At 36.8% G+C, this 22,762-nt stretch overlaps 1 protein-coding gene across 5 annotated transcripts in view; it reads right to left on the reverse strand.

Moving 5' to 3' along the window:
* Positions 1 to 4,520: 4,520 nt before the first annotated feature.
* GRM8 (glutamate metabotropic receptor 8) overlaps positions 4,521 to 22,762 on the reverse strand; it is a 759,959-nt gene continuing 741,717 nt past the window's right edge. For 4 of the 5 annotated variants that reach the window (XM_019452624.2, XM_053896813.1, XM_019452622.2 and 1 more), the window contains 2 exons: positions 11,613 to 11,859; positions 4,521 to 5,097 (listed from right to left, as the gene is read on the reverse strand). In XM_019452624.2, coding sequence (XP_019308169.1) covers positions 5,048 to 5,097; positions 11,613 to 11,859 — 297 coding nt within the window. In that variant the 3' untranslated portion in view covers positions 4,521 to 5,047. Of the gene's footprint in view, positions 5,098 to 11,557; positions 11,860 to 22,762 lie in introns of all 5 variants that reach the window. The other variant, XM_019452625.2, reaches the window with a different exon arrangement.

The following is a 22,762-nucleotide window of genomic DNA, read 5'->3' on the forward strand; positions in this document are numbered from 1 at the left end:
TGGATCCTCAAAGAGTCTTTGTCAGGATAGGCCAGATTTAATAGCCAAAAACAAATAGGAGGTAGGCATGGAGACACAGTAGATTATCCGTGATTTGTCATCTTCAGAAATACTGTTGAAAAGCACATTTCCCCTTTTAGGGTAATATACTACAGAAAGGGAGGGAAAATGCGCACTCGAGGTGACAGCACCCAGGGGGCAAAAGGAAGAAGTCACACGTTCACAGATTATTTGTAGAACTGTCAGGGAACTGTTAACTGAAGGCAGCCACACACTTATTCACATTTATCCTCCATACCATCTAATTCTATCCAGCCTCTGAATTACTCTGTCTCCAAAGAGCAAAGACAGGAAAGAATAATTAAAACACAGCCTCATTCCAGAGCTCTTTCGTTACTCACTTAGATCATTCTTAATATGATTTTGGGTGTGTGTAGGATCTTTATCATACAACTACTGGTAACATAATGCTGGGAACTAGGGGAAGTAAAACAGTGAAATATGACTCATCAGAAAATCCAAAACTTGGAAATAGGCAAAGGCTATTAATGGTTATTCTTCCAGTGCAGCACTAGATTTGTCAGTGTGGTTACTTCCCAGCTCTGAGGTACAGGGGTTAATTTGTTGATTTTTATTGAGTAGGTTCAAATAGTATCTGTCCAATGAAATAGAAAACCTCAATGTTTATAGTTTATTGTACTATATGAGACACAAAACTAGTTTTGTATCCAGCTCTTGGACTTACCCACCTGTATATTCAGATAGGTGTCTGTGTTACTAGCTTCTCAAATGCTCTTTCAACTATTTTTAACATCTTACTGGTTCCCTCGTTTGTTAATGAGTTGAGTAAAATCCTTGACTTTTTTAAATTTTACCTCCGTAGTAGAGTTATATTTTTAACTTTCAAAATTATGCTTTAATATCCCAAGTTTCTTCATTAGCTCTCAAACGCCATTCTGTGTTCTAGTAAGCTTACTTAATGGGACTTATAATTCATTGGTAAATAATTTTACGCTTGCTTCGAAAATGGAAATATTACATTTGTCATTTATCTTTCCTGTTTTTTACAACCACATCACCCCTACCTCCCACCCAAGTCATAACACAGTCCATTCGTGTTTCTTCATAGTTCCTAGTCTCTGCTTGACTTTCATGACTGTGTAACAAGTATTTGTCAAAGTTAGCTCTGCCTAAGCTACTTAAACAGTAGGCAATTAGAAAAAAAAAATATGTTGCAGATTTTTTTTCTCTGCCCTTATCACTCCAAAAGCAGATATGTAAGTCAAAATCTGATACAAGACTTTACACCGAGCTCAACAGAGAGAACAATATTCTGAATGTCCTACTGAAGTATTAAATTAAATGAGAAACAATGGCAGCCACAGGTAGCAACATCATCAAAGGTATACTGCAAAAATTTTAAAGAGGAGAAAACTGAAATAGAATAGTCACAGGAAATACATTTTAAAAACAATTACTGTTATGCTTTGTGCTGCTGTGCCTTTAATGTAGCACTTCCCAACAGTGACCATCAGCAAGTTTCTAAACGTTCAAAGACATAATTTCTTAAGGCAATCTTTTCTTCTAGGTATGGTCAAGTTGTTCTTCATTATTCATATCTTGATCAAAGGGGAACCATAATGAGAGCAAAAGAAACATTTCGAAAGATGATTACGTATGATCAGCATATTCTACTATTTGGTATTATTTCTCGCTCATCCTTTCATACAACTTCATTGTTGTTTTTAGCAATTTTATTCCCACGATTGGATGACATTGTTATTTTTAGCAATTTTATTCCAAAAGATGGACATTAAAGGAAATTAAATAAATGCAATGAGAGATTGGTAAGTTTCATAATAGACATTAAGAATGCTATTCCTTCCCCTTTCTGACTGAATAAATATCAGGGTCAGCTAATGTAATCTTGAAGATTTTTAATAGTTTTTTGACACTGTCATCAGTAAATAATAGAGAATATAGAGCCAAGAGGAGAAGAAAATATAGAAGATACAAACTTCTGTTCCCAGTGAGATTTCCTATATTATAGTAATTTAAATTAAAAAAAGTAAAATCCTGTTCATCTGAAATGACAATGCTTTTGGTAACATTTTTTTTTAATTCTAAAAATTAAGTTAGCCATTCAGTTCCTATTCATGTTCATAATGATCATCCTTCAAGTTTAAATTTATGAGTAGTTGTTCTTACAAAGAAAAGTAGTTTGGGACAGATCAACCGTCAGTGATTTAGACACACTGAAACATTAGTATGAGCTAAATTTTTTTTGTTTTAAATGGAGGTCAGATTTGGCCCAAGGTCACACTAATATATTGCTCACTGTCTACTAGTGACATTTGCTGAATATTACCTTGGGCTACATTTTTAGCATTCCCTCTGGCATGCTGAGATTAGATGTGACGTTTCTTGGCCAGAATAAAACACAAGGTCGATTCCGAAGAATATAATACCGGTTTTTCCATGCAACTTTGCATTTGCTTATCTATAGTACACAGGCAGTTCATTTTAAAGCATAGGACTTATGAACCACTACTAGCACATGCTAAATCCTTCCCCTTACAGGATGCCTTCCTACATTGTTCCAGCCTATAGGACTGCCTCCTGAGCCCTCAGCGAAATCCCTGAGAAAGAAAAAAAAACAATGGAGGTCAGAATTCTCCAGCTCCTGCTAAACGTGGGTGTTTATCATCCCAGTGCCTGGGGAGGGTGATCATTTTCATCAGGAAGAAAAATTTCCCCCAAGGTAATCTGTAAAGGATGATTGGGATATATACATCTCTAAGAACTATTATTCAACTCTGTTGTGAGTTAAGATTTTGTAGAACACCAAACACCTATCAATTATTTATAAAAGTACCTAGAAAAAATAAGCCATTGGTAAGTTTGTAATAGGAAGAACAATTTTGAAATGTCATGAATTATGCTTAATATTTTATTTTTTTTCCTCAAGCCCTTAAAAAAATAATAACCGACCTTTGGCCTGAGAGCCAGCTCTGCTCTCATAATTACCCTGTTGCATCCACTTACCGAGATTAGAGTCAATTAGTAAGTGAAAACATACTTGAATTTTGCTCTCTGAAAGAAATGCTAGGCTTGTAACAGTCAAGCATTTTTCTCAACCAAACATATGGATCCTTACTAATTAAAATTAAGTCAAAAATCTTTAAAAACCACTAATAATCTTCAGTACAAAGGAAAGTGTCAATTTAAGAATTAAAATACAGCTATAGTTACTTTTCTTGGTATGGCTATTGGTTCTCAGCTACATGGCACAATAATATATACTAAATGTGAGTATATGATTTTTTTTTCAGTTATGTTTATCTAGAAAGGCACACCTAGAGGTGGGTTTAGGATCCTGATTACAGGATTGTATTTATCAGTAACTCAGATTATCTGCAATTTTGAAAATAATGCTCTCACTCCTTGATTTAAATATCGTCTACAAATAAATACTATTAGGAGAAACTTAACCAAAGGTCAGTAAGTATACTTTTCCCTCTGTATGCAGCTTTCCATCTGTGTAGGTACCTAGGAAATGTTACTACCTGGTGAAAGAGCCTGAGCTGTGCTACTTCAAGTCTCTATTAAATAAAGTGACTGTCAATATCTGGGTTGAAGGTACAGAGCATAGATCGTTCTTTGTATCTATTAGGAGTGCAATGAGCCATCCAAGCTAAGTCAGCAGAGAGAACATTTACTAACAAAATGATTGTAGAGACCCATTGACTTGATGGATGTCTGGGATTGTATAGAACTGAGAAGCCCCTGACGAAAGTGGTAACAGATTTGAAAGACTTTAACAGGCTTCTTTTACCCATCCTAGCATGGTTTATTAGCAGGACATAGGCTTCCTGTTTTCTCTCTTTAATGATACTGTTCTATGAACCAATGAATGTTTTCATTTGGAAAATAAGAAAGCATTGACATGTTATCTGAACTGTGGTTTCTTTAGTGATGCCAAGGGAATAAATATGCTAATTCTGTGCTTTGAGGAATGTACTGGGTAAGGCCCATTACTTCACAGATTTCAATGCATACCAGGCTCAGGTAAGAAAAGGTTAAGAGCACATAGCTTGAACTATTTCGTTATGCGAAAGGTTTGACTTAGAAAATGGAGAATTTCAGTGACTCTACCATATGCTTTTAGATGGTGATTTTCAAATTACATTCTCCGTAGTGAAGTTTAACTCCTCATTCATTAATTATAATACTTGAGGCAATTTACCTCAAGCTATTGATTGATTATTCATAAAAAAGCAATTACTATGTAAAGTTACCACATCGATTTTGAAACATTCGCAAAATCTTACACAAATAATGCTTTTTAATAGAGGAATAAAAGACAGTCTTCTTCGTGTACACATGAATGTACAAAATCACAGTCCTTGAGGAAGTTGTATTACCATGGAGTACTAAGGCTTCTACCTCAGGAGCTACCAGCAGAAATGCCGACTGGAAAGAGTGTTCCTTGTCTTTAAAACTGGAACGAAACAACTCTCAACATTTGCAAAACATTCCTTTATTATTAGAAATAAATTATTTGTATAAAAAAAGTGCATGCGTCAACCATTGCATTTATTTTTAGCACAACCCAGGGCTTCAATCCGGTCAGCCATTACAAGAAACAGATTCATTGTCTTATACAAGTTGAACAAGGTGGGACAGGAACGGGAGTTCTCACAATCACAGAAAAATACTTACAAGAATAACATCAGACATGGTTTATTTCAACAGCATTTTTTTTCACAAGCTAACATTAGTTTTCCTTTTGTGATTTTTTTTAAACTGCTTATGAGTAAGCAATATTTTAGCTTGACACTCATTGGTTGTACTGTATAAAATGTTTTTTTTTTTTTTCACTCTGTTTATTGATACTTTTGGCTCATGGCTACTTTTTGTTCCTTACAAGATTGACTATTGATTTGATTGATTGTAGTCTACAGAGATCTCCAGGAGTGGGTTTTGGTGGTGTCATGTTTATTAAGATCACATACCAGATTTCTTCATATTCTACCATTTTCCTGTTTCAGATTGAATGATTGCTGTAGCTGATATATGTTGTCTTAGTAGAGGAAGCTGTTAAGACAAAGTAAGACAAATTAATAGTAGATAGTAATAAATTATTCTGCTACAATGATTTTAAAATTCACATCCTATAATCATCACTTTTATGATATTTGGTTTTTACACGTTACTTTTTAAATCATGTAGTAGGAAATCGGTGATCACAGGAATAATAATGCAGCAGCAATTTTAATCTGTAAAACCACTGGTCTTATTTATAGTGTAAGTGTTTAGCAGAAAACTAAAAATGGAAAAGTCCTAATCTTTAATAAATTTAGGTGAAATTCAATTTCAATGTGTGTTTTGAGTAACAAAGATATACAATATGAAAAATGAAATAACACATAAATTATCTGTCCTGAAAAAGACAAAAAAACGTTTACAACCTAAGTAAAAGACATCAAATCTTTGAGTCTGATTTGATGACCAAAAACAGGTAAGTGTAACTAGTTGTGCTTTGAGAATGAGTATTTTCCACTTAAAAAGAAATAATGCTTTTAGACTCTAGAAGAGAACATAGTAAAATATAAAGTACATGGAATATTTGTAAATATTAAAGTAAATATGTGCATTGCCAATACATATTTATGCTCTGGTTTCAACAAAGGATACAAATGGAGATGCTTAAAAATAAAAAAGGCTCAAAGAAGGAAATAAATATTTAATTGTTCTGGTACCAACTCACTATGAAGTAAAACCTATTATTGTAGGATTATTAGAAAAATATGAATAACAAAGTATTCTAATTCAAATTTATACTCATGCCTACATTTTCAGAGAATATCAACTTAAACCCAAATAATTCCTTTGGTTTTTTGAAAGATGTGATGGAATAAATCTCTGTTCTAAATTTCAAATGTGATGTTCTATTTTTCCGTGGGATTCTGCAATGCAGAATCATAAGAGGAAAGATATGAAATGATGCTAAACATGTGTATGTTTCACTACATAATCCAATTCAGGATGAAACAGATTTTTAGAGAATTATTTAGTTCTTGAATATTAAATAAGCACATTATAAAGCTCCTCCTTTGAAACAACTGGCAATCAGACTCATTCCACTTTCATTTACATCAATATCATAATTGACCAGACAAGTTCTTACCAGAGACTGAGATCAAAGTTCACCGTCAGAAAAAAAATAAATGCAGAGAGTCTAAGGAAGTGCTAAGCATACATGTTTTTTTTAATAATTTTTTTTAATATTTATTTTTTCTTTGCGAGAGAGAGAGCATGAGTGGGAGAGGGCAGAGAGGGAGGGATACACAGAATCCGAAGCAGGCTCCAGGTTCTGAGCTGTCAGCACAGAGCCCAACGTGGGGCTCTAACTCACGAACTGTGAGATCATGACCTGAACCAAAGTCGGTCACTCAACCAACTGAGCCCCTCAAGGGCCCCAAAGCATACGTGTTTTTACTATTTTTTATTTCATTGAATATTATGAGATTCGTGCCCAACTTAGCTGTCATATCTGCTTCTCTCATCTCCATTGCTCACACTTCTAGGTTATTGTGGCACATGGAAAGGAAGGAGGTTTTAGACCTGGTTTTAAAATACATTCTGGGGGCGCCTGGGTGGCTCAGTCGGTTAAGCGGCCGACTTCGGCCTAGGTCATGATCTCGCGGTCTGTCGGCCTAGGTCATGATCTCGCGGTCTGTGAGTTCGAGCCCCGCATCGGGCTCTGTGCTGACAGCTCAGAGCCTGGGGCCTGTTTCAGATTCTGTGTCTCCCTCTCTTTGACCCTCCCCTGTTCATGCTCTGTCTCTCCCTGTCTCAAAAATAAAAACGCTAAAAAATTTAAAAAAATAAAATACATTCTGTTCCCTATAAAATGAGCTTAAAAAGATCAGTGAACCAAGTCACTGGGCCTCAGTTTCATCACTGTTCCAAAACCCACAACTTTGGGTTTTTGTGAGGATGGAGGTGAAGTAGGTTTGTGGAGAAGCGGCTGGCTGCCGCGTGGGAGAATGACTATGGAATCCTGCTTTCCTACTCACCCCTTCCAAAAGACTACATGTCTGTTACATTGGGTTTGGCATGAAGGGAAATACAATGATTTTCATGCTTGTGCGCTTAAATTTTTTTTATTTCTTTGTTTTTTTTTGAAGTTTACTTATTTTTAGAGAGAGAGTGTGTGCACAAGTGGAGAAGGGACAGAGAGAGAGAGAGGGAGAGAGAGAATCTCAGTCTCTGCACTGACGGTGCAGATGAGGGGCTCAAACTCACAAACTGTGAGATCATGATCTGAGCCGAAGTCAGATGCTTAACTGAGCCACCCAGGTGCCCCTATTTCTAAATACATAATGCTCTTCATATATCTCTAAATTTCCTGTAAGAAACACAAACACAGAAATCTGTACTTCAACTGTGTTTGTGAAGGACTTTCATATAGTCTTTGAAGAAAGATGAAGAAAAATTGTCATAAGACTTAGAAAAATAACCCTCAAAATGCTTGTTCAACTTCCTGTCCTCTTCAATATCCTCAACAGTAGCTAAAATATTTATCAAGTGTGTAGATAGCTGCAAAGAAAAATTATGGCCAAAATAGAGGAACAAGAGCCAAAAAGACCTTGAAGAAGATGGTATTCAGAAGATGTTAATTTAACAGAAAGTGATCTGGATCAGACCATTCAAGGACCATTCCAACTTTGAGACTCATACTTCATTTTTTGAACTCTTTGAAGTTATCTCCAGGGAAAAAGATGGTAGAATTCTACTGAGAAATGAGACTGTAATTTACAAAAGGAAAGTCATCTTAATTTTTCTAGTGGTTAGATAAAAGGCTGTGGACATGGATGATTTAGTCAACTTGAAAACAATGATGAGGGACAGAGTGTGGAAGGCAGAAGTCTTGGGAGAATCTTTATCCTGGAAGTATTACAGAGTGAAATGGATCAGAGATGTACATGTGAGTTACTAGGGCGTTTTTACAGTGGCAGTGACTAAGCTTATATGACAATCGGTTTGGGGATACAGCAATAGTGAATTGCCTTCTGGACACCACGCTGTGTTCATAAGTTACAGAGAGCAGTTCCACCTCCAGCAGCAGCTGTGCTCATGAATTATTCATGAACATAGCTTAAGGAATACCATGTTAACAGCATTTGTTAATTGGGTACAGTTGATAAATTCATACAAGTCAACTTTGTTTCTAACTCCCTTCCCACACGCTTTTATGGAACAACACTTGACCTTCTTTGTGAAATGTAGTACTCTGCAAATTCAGTAATTAACATGGACTCATTGGTCTCCCTTCACGCTTCACATTACTTATACTTACTCTGCATAGCTTTTGAAGCTTTAAGACCTTAATTATGTGGCCAGAATTTCTGGCATTAACAAATAATCTTTACGATGAAGTTTCTAAGTGTAATGGATTTATAGACTGCATGGACACGAAGGAAAAACGTTATCAAAAAAAATTTTTTTAATGTTTATTTATTTTTGGGACAGAGACAGAGCATGAACAGGGGAGGGGCAGAGAACTAGGGAGACACAGAATCTGAAACAGGCTCCAGGCTCCGAGCTATCAGCGCAGAGCCCAATGCAGGGCTCGAACTCACAGACCATGAGATCATGACCTGAGCTGAAGTTGGATGCTTAACCAACTGAGCCACCCAGGCACCCCAGAAGGAAAAGCATTATTGCATGTACATCATAAATACACTGGTAATTAGAAAAAAAATCTCAACAGTGGAATAGTAGCCATAATTGTCAAAATCCTCCACATGTTAAAAAGAAGAAAGAGGAATGCTAAAACAGTAGTTTTTGAATTTTAAGTCTTTTCTATTAATGACAGAGCAATCTACATTTTCAACGCAGCAATGACATGTCTACCTTGCTTATATGGTGATTTGTAGTTGACAAGATACTTTCTCATGTGTCACTATCACCTCACTGTAGTAATGATGACTTATCACAAGTCTCATAGCAGAAAGTATGAGAATGCAGCAACATGGATACTATTCCAGTGGATTAATTAGCCCTTGATTTGAGACCTGAGAATGGACTCCACCCATCTCAAGAGGAGCTATTTTAAATCTGAGGAGGTATGGTCCTAGTTACAGGGAGTTGAAGGACAAAGGCTTTTCCAATATTCAATTCTACTTCTGAAGACATGAGACACACTTTTAGAAGAGAAGCGCTGCATTTAAGTGATTAGGGTTATTGATACTTGTAGAGAATGTGATTTTAGAAGACTTTTGCCTCAATTAAAACCACTAGTACATGTAGTAAAGGTAATGGGAACACATGGAGTCCATGAAAGTTTCTTATGCAAGTGAACAAAGGTCAACAATGGTTACCTGGAGGGGGATTGTGAAGTTTTCATACACTGTCTCTCCTGAATGTATACACTATAATCACATCATCTGGACCCAATTTATCAAAATCCAAACTACTATACAAGATGAATATACTAAAGTCACAAAGTACAGTTTAACCATCTTTCAGGTAACAATTGGCTTTACCTTGGTTCACCTTTTGTACTTTCTTTTACCTTCCAAAAGTGAGCACCTGACTCCTCCAGAATTGTACAGGCTTACCTTCCATACAGCCCCTACATTTAAAACCTTTCATTCTTATTTCAGAGAAAATAGGGAAATGCATGCTTGCTACATAATTTCCATTTCAACATCAACAGAAAATAACAGGACAACGAAACATATGAGACTTACTTCAATTATATATGGGATTAGTCTTTATCAGAGCTGGGAATATTCCTCTTCAGGGAACCTATTTATTTTTTAAAAGTGTGGAAAAAGTTTATTGACTTTTTTCTCCCACCACTTTCCAGAAGTCCGTCTGGGGTAACCAATTTTATTTCAGTGTATGTTTGGTTGTTCCCATTTGCAACCATATTATATAAAGTTTTCTGGATTATTGCTAAAAAATAAGTCTGACTACAGACGGTGATGAGTTATAGTAGGAAATGTCAACAGCTGGCCAATAGAAGTCTACTGGCATCCTACAATGAGTTTTAACTTGCTGCACTGATGCTTTCAAGGTAGAAAAACACAGGTAAAATTCTGCCCTCAAATCGCAAGCATTGAACTCTGACGTTTTTGATAGTAGTTATAGTGCATCTTTTGCTAAAAGACCAAATAGGCCCATTATTACTAAATTGCTTACCTATAATCAAAGATGATTATAATCATTTGTTACAAAAACCCATCCTTATCATGACTTCTCTTGCAGTTTCTTAAGGTTTCATGTTTGCAGAAAGGTGAATACGTGGGGAATGTTTGTGGAATTCTTACAAGGCTTCTTTATTTACAAGAAGACTAAATTTAGTTATTAGTGAGCTGAAGGCAATCTTCCCAGAAAATCTGACCAATAATTCCAAAAAGACTTGGAATTATTGTAGCCAATAAGCTTAATTGATCCGTATTTATCTTTTAAGCCCATTTTTGCATGTGGGGCAATAGAGTGGACAATGTTTAGTTGCAAATCTTGATGTAAGGAAAGGCTTATAAATCTAGTGCAGACTCTATGTTGTTAGAATCACTAAATCAAATAAGATCCACACTTAATCTTCTCTGTATTTCATGTCAGAAGTACAGAGAATAGGGAATACAGCCCCCTGGAAGAATCTGAGAGGAAGAGAGTATTTTTGCATAGGGTTTTATCCTTCATTGTTAGATACGTATGTTGTATTTCCAAAAGACAGGAAATCTAAGGTCTAATGCAAGAACCTTAGCTTTTATATTTTTTGATCCATCTATAGAAATGTAATATAAAGATTATATATCTATTTTTAGCTATACTCAGCTATCTGGTATTTTATAATACAGATCTTCAGCCTATTTGCTACTCTTCCATAGATACCAAGATGGACCAGTTAAACTCTACTGGGTTAGCTTGGTACTGGTGTATCATTACCATGTGCTTCTTCAGGGGTGATTACACAGAAGAGGAAGGTAGGTGAGGGAAGGACAAGTGGAATGGTGGCTGCAGAAAGGATTTTCAGGGTCATGAGGCTTTCGGAGAAGAGCTCTAATTATCTTAATATATCCAAGAAGGGGCCATTTGGGGAAAATAAGTATTAACTATAATTGAACCTAACATGCTGGCTCACTAGTTGTTTCATTTCCCTAAATACCTACATAGCATATAACTTACTTGCGTAAGATCTTTAAGCAACCAATAAACCCATAAGGAGCAACCAATATTGAACTAACAAAGATTGGAAGGTAGTTCCTAAGTGCTAAAAGGTAATTCAATAAGTGGAAGATAGTTCTAGGCTTCAGATGCTTGGTAATGCCTCAAAAGGGAGACATGAGTGTCATGCTTTGAAAAAGAGATTTTGTGTGCATGGTTATGCTCTGAAGAAGGGCCACTCGCCTTAAAATCATTTGGTTCTAACCAAATGGTTCTAACTGCTGTTGCGGTCTTATGGTGTGCAAGTACCACCATGCTCCTGGAACCTTGCAGCACAGTCCCCAAGACTAGAAGAAGAAGATGTTCAACGTACATCTATTAGGAAGTGCTCCCGCTCTTGACCATCGGAAAGTCTACGGATGACTTACTGTTGGTTTCAAGACTCTCACAGAGTTCGCTTTTCACTTCTCCATTTGGTCTGTCATTTCCTTTTTGGATCAGTTTGCTTTGCATGGTGGCAGCTGTCACCACAGCCTTGAAGCTCCTCTTGCGTTTTTGAACATTCTGCTCTGGATGAAAAATTATAATATAAACCTTGGGCATATACAGCATGCCCAGAGACACTGAAGCACTTAAACTCATGGAGACAGTAAGTGTTGTTGTCTGGATGTACATCTGAGGGGAGGAAAAACAGAAAGAATCAATGTCAGTAAGCCTGATATAAGATAAAGCAAATAGCACAACCATCTTCTGTAATTATTCCAGCTTCTCTGGTCAGGGTAGTCTAGAAGGTACTTATAGAAATTGCTCTTAATAATATTCAAACAATTCATTATCCCCCTCCCTGCAAGTATGGGTAAAGTTGTATTGTTTATGAAGCCTAATTCTTTAAAACAAACAAGCTGATGAAGTTTAGCTGCCTTATGAGATTATAATTAAACATATATAAGAAAGGGAACAAAGCCATTCTGGCCAAAGATTAACATTTTATGCCACACATCCCTTCTTCAGAGAGGTTATTATAGGGCCAAGGGGTCAAGTGTAATTCTTTTAACAACAAACTTAACCTAGAAAGTTATGGTGGAAGTGAGTGGGAGTAGAATATTCCAGAACATCACTGTTGTCCACCAGTGCTTGAATAATGCTAGCATTTGCATCTTCACATCATGACTTAATTCCAGCCATCAAACCTGATAAATCATGAGCATGCCTTAAGGGTTGATTTTTAATAGCCCCTTTAAAGTACAATTCCGGAGCATTTCTCAATGATGGCATCATATCAAAATAAATGTGGGTGCTCTTACAAAATACATAAGACACCTTCCTCCAAGATTTAAATATGCCCTTTGAGGATAGCATCTTGCATTTTGAAAATTCTCCTATGTTCATTCTTTATACTTATTCCAGTGAAATTAACTGCTCTGGTACTCTGGTAGATTCTTCTTCCTATGATCTAGAGGTCAACAAGCTGAAAAATCCAAAACTAACATCATTGCTTTTGGTTTTTTCATTACGGTATGAAAACAGACATGATAGTATTTTACTCTTTCCTTTTTTATATCTCAGGATTACTGAGTTATAACTGAAAAACAGAAACTGTGTATTTAGGGTGTACAACTTGATGTTTTGATAAACATATATACTGTGAAATGATCTTCACAATCAAGTAATTAACATATCCATCACCTCACCAAGTTACGATTTTTTTTTCTTTCATTCTTTCTTTCTAAGTTTTTGTGGTGAGGGTAGGATCTACCCTCTTAGTGAATTTCAAGTGCATACTGCAGTACTGTAAACTATAGTTGCCATGTTGCCTATTAGATGCCCAGAACTTACTCATCTTGCATAACTGAAACTGTGTGTGTTTTGACCAACATCTCTCCCCTTCCCCTCTGCCTGGCAACCACTGTTCCATCCTCTGCTTTGATGCATCTGACTATTTAAGATTCTATATAAGTGGACCGTTAGTATTTGTCTTTCTGTGTCTGGCTAATTTCATGTAGCATTATGTCCTCTAGATTCATCCACATTGATGCAAATGGCAGGATTTCTTTCTTTTTAAAGAATGAATAATATTCCACTGTAGGTATATATCACATCTTTAAAAATAAAACCCTTTCATCTACTTCCGGTTTTCATGTCCTGAGCTCAAAATAGAATTTCCCCCAAATAACTTGGAATACTGAAGCCACAAAGAGGCTCTTAGAGGGCCCCTTTTTCATATATATGATCCTCATTAATATCTGTTCACTCTAAAAATACCTCTGAAAATGTAAAGTTGTCATTGTATATCAGGCAATCCCCAGGAGCCAAAGTAATTGTGTCCTTTTAAATAAAAGATCAAAAAACATTTGCCTTCAAAGGCAAGTGGCTGAATCAGTACCTCTCAACAGATGACAAAGCTGTGAGGTAGAGAACTGTCCAAACTATGAGGAGAACTTAGGCACCAGTACTAAGAGACTATCCCTGTGTGTGAAATCACACCATGCAGCTTACTGAGTTTACTGTTCAATCCTTCTACCACTAAGGTTGTCCTTTGCCTAAGATCTCATTTTGAGTACGGAATACTCACAAGGGGATATAGATGGGTTTGTTTCAAAGTTGACTTCTTCCAAGAAGTCCTCCACGACAAATCTTAATTGTAATGTTATAATTTTTTCTTCCTTTTCTTTAAAAAAATTTTTTTTAATGTTTATTTTTGAGAGAGAGAGGGGGAGAGGGAGAGAGACAGAGTGTGAGTGGGGGAGGGGCAGAGAGAAAGAGAGAATCTGAAACAGGCTCCAGGCTTCCAGGTCCAAACCCACGGACTGTGAGATCATGACCTGAGCCGAAGTTGGACGCTTAACCAACTGAGCCACCTGGGCGCCCCTATAATATTTGCTTATTTTACTTCAAAGCATTAGTGTGTTGAAAAATGAATAAAATGGAACACTTACTAATGCGCAACTATGTAATTATAACTATGTGATTTATGTGAACTTTGTGGGAAATTATATGAAATGCGTAACTAGGATATAAACTTCCTTAGAGACTGTAGCCTACATTTTTCCCCTTATAAACCTCTAAGAAATTATACAAGATTCTACACACAAAAGTTCCTGAGAAACTTCTCATTGTTCTTAGGTATATAACCTGATTAAGAAGATCAGGTTTACACAAGATCTGATTTACACAAATCATACAGAATATGCCTTCCAAATTTTCCCACTCCATCAAATGGACATCAGCCATGGCTACAACCCATGGTTGAAGACCTTTTAAGTAAAAAACTCAGAGTGATGGGATGAATCCAGATTCTAGGTTGGGCTCACGCACATCAGCCTCAATAGAGACGTGATTCAAATACATTCTTCAGCAAAGTGATAAATTACTATACTACATGACCTCTCTTGCCAATAAGTGAAATCCCATGTTAAATTTGAAATCCCAAAGATCTACTACAATCAAGAAGGTCCTAATAAAATGTGGATATTTGCCTTCAAGCCTCATAAATCTCCCTATGCTTTGCCACCTACTTTTTTTTTTAATTTATTTTTGAGCGACAGAGAGAGACAGAGCACAAGCAGGGAAGGGGCAGAGAGAGAGGGAGACATAGAATCCAAAGCAGTGCTTTTCCACCTACTTTTAAGCAACTTAGCATTTTCAATACTCTTAAACTTCAAAATGTTGGTTAATCCTCTCTAAATTTCTACTCATTCTCCAGTTAGCATTGCTTCAAAAAGCCTATACAGAAAATAGGCTATAGAGAGAGGACATAAAAATAGGGAAACTATATCGCCAAATGCAAACTACAGACATAAATATCCCAAAGCCACTTAAATAGGTAACCATCAGTTTTGTGTCAGTTGGACCCTGCCAACTCAATTTAGCTTAAAAAATAAACAAGAAGCCAACAAAAAACCCCTAGAGGTCAAACAGACATGAAATGATGAGAATACTCACACTGATAAGCTGGATTCTTTTAACATGTCTTACTATGTTGGTCTTACTAAAATGTATACTACTAGCCTAAATAATACATAAATACCTTTCTATTTTGAAAGCGTTGTAAATTTTTTCTGCTACCGTACATATAAATGGTAATTTTCTTCCTTTATTCAGAATGATTTCTATAATACAGAATAAATTTAATATTGCTAAATATTAGGCAGGAAGAAGATTCTGGATGTTAGTTTCCATACTGAATATATTACTGCGGTCTATCCTTTTAGCAAACCAAAATTCTTAGTGTCCAAGCTCTCTATCAGACACTGTGCTTTGAAATTACACCAAAATGCTGATCTTACTTATGTTCTCTCTTAAAACAGCTTCTGAAAAATTTTAATGTGAGTTTACTACAGAAAAAGCATCTATACAAAACTGTACGCTAAAATCCACAACCTTACAGTGGCCTACCATTTGTTACAGCTCATTGCACTGTGAGTAAACTGTTTTTGAACTTCATCTTTGAGTATTTAATGAAATGAAAACATCAAATATACATAACCCAAAGCAACAACAGCAAAACACACAAAGAAATAAAAATGCCACCTGCTCTCATTCTAGAGAAACTCGATCTTCAACATCATGGGTTATTGGATTCCAAAAGCTACCATATTTAAGAAGCAATGGAGAAATTAGATTATAATATTGGAAATGAGCATTTGATTCCAAAAAACTCCTAGATTTTTGTATAGCTATAGAAAACTCTAATTATCTGAGCCATGTAAGAAAGGAAGACCACCACTTACAGTTTTTGTCCTTGTTTTTAAGATAAAGACATTTACAGAAAACTCTGGAGTTGCCTTGTGGGTGGGAAAAGCTGCAAGTCAGTCCACCAGGTGACCATCCAAACTCTAATATAACTTCCCTGACAATTGGACAGCTGTGTGATCTTATTTTCCTCTCTGACCTTTAATTTCTTACCTATGAAGTTGGTGGGGGGGGGGGGGGTAATGATACTTTTCTCATAGAAGGGTTACAGTGTGGAACGACATAATCTTTACAAAATGTCTCAAAGGTGCAAAATAGCAGCAGCTGAACAAAGATCATTTACCCTACAACTTTGAATCTAAAAGGACATTGACAAAGCATCCTTCCAGGTATACAGGATAAGAGAGGGGCCTGTGAGTCAGTTATCCAAAGCAGTTTTGTTTAGTCAATAGCTGACAGCTATGCTCTAACTATATAATGTCAAGGAAAAGGCTTTTGTAATCTTACTTCAAAGCAGGCAGAATAAAATTTTGCCCAAAAGTCAACTCTATTTGCTGATGCCAAGGCCATATTCACTGTCTGTGCTACAGTCTTAGAATAACACACTGGCTCCCTGTATCAAAGTTACAGCTCGCCAGAAAGCAGAAGGGAACAATGTTAACTTTCTATAACCAACATAAATCCATTGAGAGATGCTGACAATGGTATGGGATATGTTAATGTAGCCTTCTTTTTTCCAACTTTTTTCTATGCCCCACCTTCTGCCCCCTGTCACTCCAAAATATTAATACCTGGAGGAAAGGGAGTGTCTTTCTGTTACATCCACTGATAGCCTGTCATTTCCTCTGCCTACACACCCCATGGACATTTTGAACCTGAAAGAGTCAGATGCACTGAAGCAGATTTAAATGATCTCAGGATAAGCCAGGGAGAACTGGTACTATGGGGCACGGTAACATGACACCTTTTTCTGGGACCTAGTATAGTAACTCTTCATTCTCTAAAGGGGTCATTTGTGCACATGCAGTGTCTACTGAATGTAGGTCATGGCCTGGAATTATTAGCAACCCCAGGAAAAATTGAGGAGGGAGGGGATTATATTACTTCAAGAAAAAGGTCAGTCTTCTGCCTGCACACAGAACTCCATAGACTCAGATATCCCACCTGGTATGTTTTGAACCCCTTAGCAACTAAGGTGACCTAAAACCCAAGGCAAGTTTGTGCCATGTGATAAGAAACAAATTCATTATTTATTCCTGAATATTTCTGCCTTGGGATGGTTTAATTTCACTTTTTGCTACAGTCGGCCAGATTCTACTTGGCTGCTTTGTACACAGTCTGACCAGTTAGGAAGATATGTTAACACTAAAAGCCTGCCTTTCTCTGCTTTTGTTATCTTCTCCCTCATCCACGTGCCCCCTCCAGAGTGCACCTGAATCCAGAAATGGATTTTCTGGTGGCACCTGGGTGGTTCAGTCATTTAAGTGTCCAACTCTTGATTTCAGCTTATTAGGTCATGTTCCGAGCCCTGCATCTGGCTCTGTGTTGACAGTACAGAGCCTGCTTGGGATTCTCTTTCTCCCTGTCTTTCTGTCCCTCCCCCACACACTCTCTCTCTCAAAATAAATAAATAAACATTTTAAAAAATGGATTTTCTTCTGCTGAAAAGCAAGACTTCAGTCAATGGACCTCAAAGTCTCATTACTGAAAGTTATTTAAAAAGAATTTTTAGGGGCACCTGCGTAGTTCAGTCGGTTAAGTGTCCTCTTGATCTCGGCTCAGGTCATGATCTCACAGTTTGTGACATTGAGCCCCATGTGGGGCTCTGCACTAATAGGATGGAGCCTGCTCTTGATTCTGTCTTCCTCTCCTAAACCCTCCCTGGCTCATTCTCATTCTCTCTCTCTCCCTCTCTCCCTCTCTCTCTCTCTCTCTCTCTCTCAAATAATAAATAAACTTAAAAATATTAAAAAAAATTTAAACAGGCAAATTTGCAAAGAATTTTGTAAAGGTTTGCCTTGTGGTGGTAAAGCCCTAAATCAACCAATCCATGCAACATCCAAATACTAATAACACTGTCCTGGCAACCGGGCACAGCAAGTGCCAGAGACAAGATCAACTCTTCTGGCCGAGCTTGGATGCTGGTAAATGATCACCAGCCTCTATGAAACATTTTACCATTGTTTCTGTTCTGTTTAGTTCAAATACCTTGCTGGTTTCTTCTATTCAGCCAATTCTGAGGGATCTTTCTCATCTGTGTCATTTTTATATTGACACCCCAGACCTCAGTCCTTTGGAATCTCTTTCTGTCTCTCTCCATATTGCTCTATTGATCATCATATTTGGCATTATGGCCTTAAACCAGGACTGGCTTCCTGACTATACCACCTGCATGCAAGCCCCTTCACTCAGAAGTCCTTTCATACTTGATTTCATGCTCTGCTGTCACTGTTTTGAAACTCTTAATAATCTTTGAGCAAGTAGACCTGCATTTTCAAATTTCACCAGGTCCTACAAGTAACATAGGTAGCTCTGCCTTAACAAACCACTTACGTACTGATGAATTCCAGGATTCTCTCAGGAAATCTAATTGCCTTCTGGGTCCTCCCCTTGGATATCTGATGTATACATAAAACTAACAAGCATCCGAAGCCATCCTAAACCTGCTTTTTGGGTCATGAACTAATCCAGGGGATTCCATCATGAATTTTCCAAGGGACAAAGCCCTTGAAATTGTTCCTGACTCCTCTTATACACTCTTACTCTACCTATGAAGAATTCTGTTGATTCCATTTTCAAAATTTGTTCAGAAAGGTCATTTTCTGTTACTCCCACTGCAACTCCATTGGTCCTAGCCAACCCCATGTCTTATTTGGATTATCACTAGAGCTGTCCTATTGACTTCTCTTATTCTCTTGCTCTCTTCCATCTGATCATTGGATGATTGATCTTAACACAGCAGACAGAATAATCCCATTATTCACAAGTCAGGTTAAGTCACCCTACTCTCAAAACTTCATGATGACTTCCCATTGATGGTGTGCCTGCAATGGCCTACAAGTTCCTCTGAACAGACCTGGCTTTACTTTTTCTCTCATGCATTCTCTTCCCTCCATTCTGGCCTCCTGGCTGATCCTGGAACATACCAACCATGCTTCTGCTTTGGGGTTTTTACATTTGAAGACTTGCTCTTTCATTTACTTTAGGTCTTTCCTGAACTGTTCTTTCCAGTGACAAGTTTCCTAAACACTGGTAAATACTATAACTCCCACCCTCCACCAGAAATCCCCAGCTTTATTTTACTTCTCAGAATCTAACATTTTCTAGCACAAAAGTCTCTATATTTTACTAATTCAATTTATGTATTGTCTGTTTCCCTTAATTAGAACAAAAATTACATGAGTACAAGGATTTTTACCCATTTTGTTCACTGTATAAACTCAATACCAAGAACACTTGGTTGGCATACATTTGCATATTCTTACTCTTGATTTTGGCAGTTAAAGGAAACAACTAATGTAGTTTCAAGAAGGGATCAGTAAATCAGATTTGAAATCTGGAAAATGGAAAATTTGAGGGTTCCATCCCCTCTCAAATCACCATCTAGGCTGGGACGGCAACTCTTGGATGGTTCTTTTAAACTGTAAGTATGACAATATTGTTCTCAACAACAGACAATATAAATTAAAAGTCAGTGGTCTCATCTGGGAATATGAGAACTCTGGATTCAGCTCTGGATCCCTCTCCCATGTAAAACATTATAACTGAGGGTAATTCACTCCCAGGATTTATAAGCTTCCATAGACCTAACTTATAGGAGACAATGGATGTAAAATATTGGCACAACATCCAGCATATAGTATCAATAAGCTATACCTATTATTGTCATAACTTAACGTTGACCCTGTCCTCCATTCATCCTCCTCCATTCCTCACACAGTAAGATTTAACAGTACTGCTCTCTCAAAATTAGCCTCACAATTTTTAACCTTTTAAATAAAGAACACACACATGTACACACACAAGATACAGGCATAAAATACCTATTCATATGGAAATATGCCTATGCTTGTGAGAAACTCTAGGGTCAGCACATTCAAAGACTCATAGTCTAGTTTCATTCTGAGAAAAAGCACCATCCTGAGTTGTTGTGCTTCTCCTGTCAGGTAGAAATCAGTGTTGCTGACCCACCCACAAGTCAGAGACATTACCCTGTGTTTTCATTAGAGGAAAGGAACATGGGTTTGCCCTGACCCATTTGTAGTCTCTCATCACATCCCCTTTTGGTCCTGACACATGTTAAAATGATGAGTCAAATCAAAGGGCAAAGCCTATGGATGCAGAACTGAGTTGGTTCACACGTGAGGTCTGAATCCTTAACCTTGGACTTATTGGGAATGGTGGGAACGAGATGCACAGAATAATAAAGTGTCAACCAATAAGTAAGAGATTAGCTCTGCCAAGGGTAGAAAAGGACAAGTGGAAGGAAACTCATAATCCTCTAAAGAGGAAGAACAGATATTGGATTTATAATGAGTGTTTATAATTAAATATACATGATATTTAATATTGGGTTAGTAAATACAGTAATTTATTCTTTATTAAAGTCTGATAGACATGTTATAACGTAGATGTTTTCAAGTAGAGTGTTATTAAATAAAATGTAGTCTTTAATTTTCAATTATTCTACATAGTATTATTCATAGAAACATAATAAAAATAATTTCTCAAACAACGATGTTGCATTTTCTACTGTGATATATGCAAATGAATATGAGGCATCTACTTGTTGTGTGTTTATTGGCTTCTCTTTTACAGGGATTTTTCTCTTTATTTCCCTCCATGGACTCCTGTTTTCATGCTGCCTTTTATCGTCTAGCCTTTTATCATTTTGCAACAGCATGATCAGAACTGAGAATAACATTAAGGGAGATACCTTTAATTATAATGATTTGAACAGTATCTATTTGAACAAATACAAATATAATAAATATAATATTAACAAATAAACAACAGTTTAAAACTCTTTAGAAAGAAGGGACAGGAAACAATTACTGCAAGAACAAACTTTATCTATGAACTATGTAATCACACACACACACACACACACACACATATGTTAATCCTTTGCTGGAATTTAAATTATAGGAGAAATTTATTATTTAGGTTGCATTACTGAAGGAAATTTGGTAACAGTATGGAAATGGTTCAACTATAATTTTGTAAAAGGTGCTAAATCTTGGTTCAACTAGATACTTCCCACATAAACTTTTATAAAGCCAAAAGAATTAAATCAGACCTCAGTGCAGGAACTTTCGTGAAGACATAAGATAATATAGAAATACTATTGTTTTTTCCTAGTGATATTAATATAGTAACTAAGAACCAAGAGGAATGGTGTTATGGCTGAATTGTGTCCTCCCCAAAATTCATTTGTCAAATTCCTAACCTTAAGTGATTGTATTTGGAGATAGAATCTTTAAAGAGGTAATTAAGTTAAAATGAGGTCTTCAGGGTGGTCCCTAATTCAATCTGACTGGTGTCCTTATAAGAAGAGGAGATAAGGACACACAAATCACACCAGGGATGTGTGTGCACAGAGGAAAAGAGCAACTGAGGACACGGAAAGAAGGTGGCCATCTGAAAGCCCCTGACAGGCCTCAGAAGAAACCAGGACTGTTGACACTTTGATCTGTGACTTCTAGTCTCCAGATCTATGAGAAAATAAATTTATATTAAGCCCCCCAGTCTACGGTACTTTGTTATGGCAGCCCTAGCATGTTAACACAAGTGGAGAATTAATATCACTCAAAGAGTTCTAAAAGTTCTGTCATTATAATTAGTTTGTGCTTAACCATACTAATAACATCTCAAAGATTTCTGGTGATTAAACAGGTTAATTTAGGAACTACACAACAATTACAACCACAATAGCTATTAGTTGTTGAGGATAAGATATCAGCATTATGCCAAATATTTTATGCCTATTACTCCCTCAAAATAATTTTATTAATTCAAGAGTGGGTCTATTTTGGAGAACTTAAATACCATTATCAAAGTCACACAACTCATGAAGATAAAGCTGAGGCTTAAACTGAGGTTTGTCTCACTTGAAAGCCCATATCCTCACCACACACAATGGCTCCGATCAATACACAGAGATGTGAAAGAGCAGGAATAATATGGTTTGAATCTTCACCACATCAAATCAGAAAATCATCCTTTTTCTAATAGAGTTGGGCCAAATTTCTTAAAAATTAAGAAACTCCATTAAGGCACTTGACTTAATACCGAACTGAACATTTAGAGGCGTGGTGTTTTTTTTTAAGACTGCTATTATCAGCCAGCTACTTTCCTCATAAGAAACTTCACTGCTGATCCTAGAAGAGCTCTTTCCTAGGATTATAATGATCTTGTTGAACTTAACAGAACCATCAAGCTGGAAATATGAACCACAAGAGCTGGATTAATGAATCTTTTTAAAGAGTTTGCAGTGGGCAGAGCAGAGAAGTAGCTGTTGGAACCACGACTACCAAAAGGGACAAGGATTCCCTTCCTTCAGGAGACAAATTGCAACCCACTGTTCCGGCACAGACACCACTCCATCTCACAGCCACCAGACACGGGCTACGGACAACACAGTAGGCGGACAACTGGGAATCAGTTGTATGGAAGAACAGACAGCCAAGAATTAGCAAATATTTACGGAGAACCAACACTATGGAAAAGAAGCATCAAGCTCCACAAACAGAATAATAAACACCCAAGGAAATAGATTCGATAGAGTTAATACAAGAACAGTTTAGAAGTAAAAATAATTATCCTTGAAAAGTTTTGAAAGAATAATGTATCCAGAAAAAGTATCAAATCAATATCATAAAAGCTA

The sequence above is a fragment of the Panthera pardus genome, unplaced genomic scaffold (assembly GCF_024362965.1).
Source record: "Panthera pardus isolate Hobbes unplaced genomic scaffold, ASM2436296v1 HiC_scaffold_8, whole genome shotgun sequence".
In the NCBI taxonomy this organism is placed as follows: domain Eukaryota; kingdom Metazoa; phylum Chordata; class Mammalia; order Carnivora; family Felidae; genus Panthera; species Panthera pardus.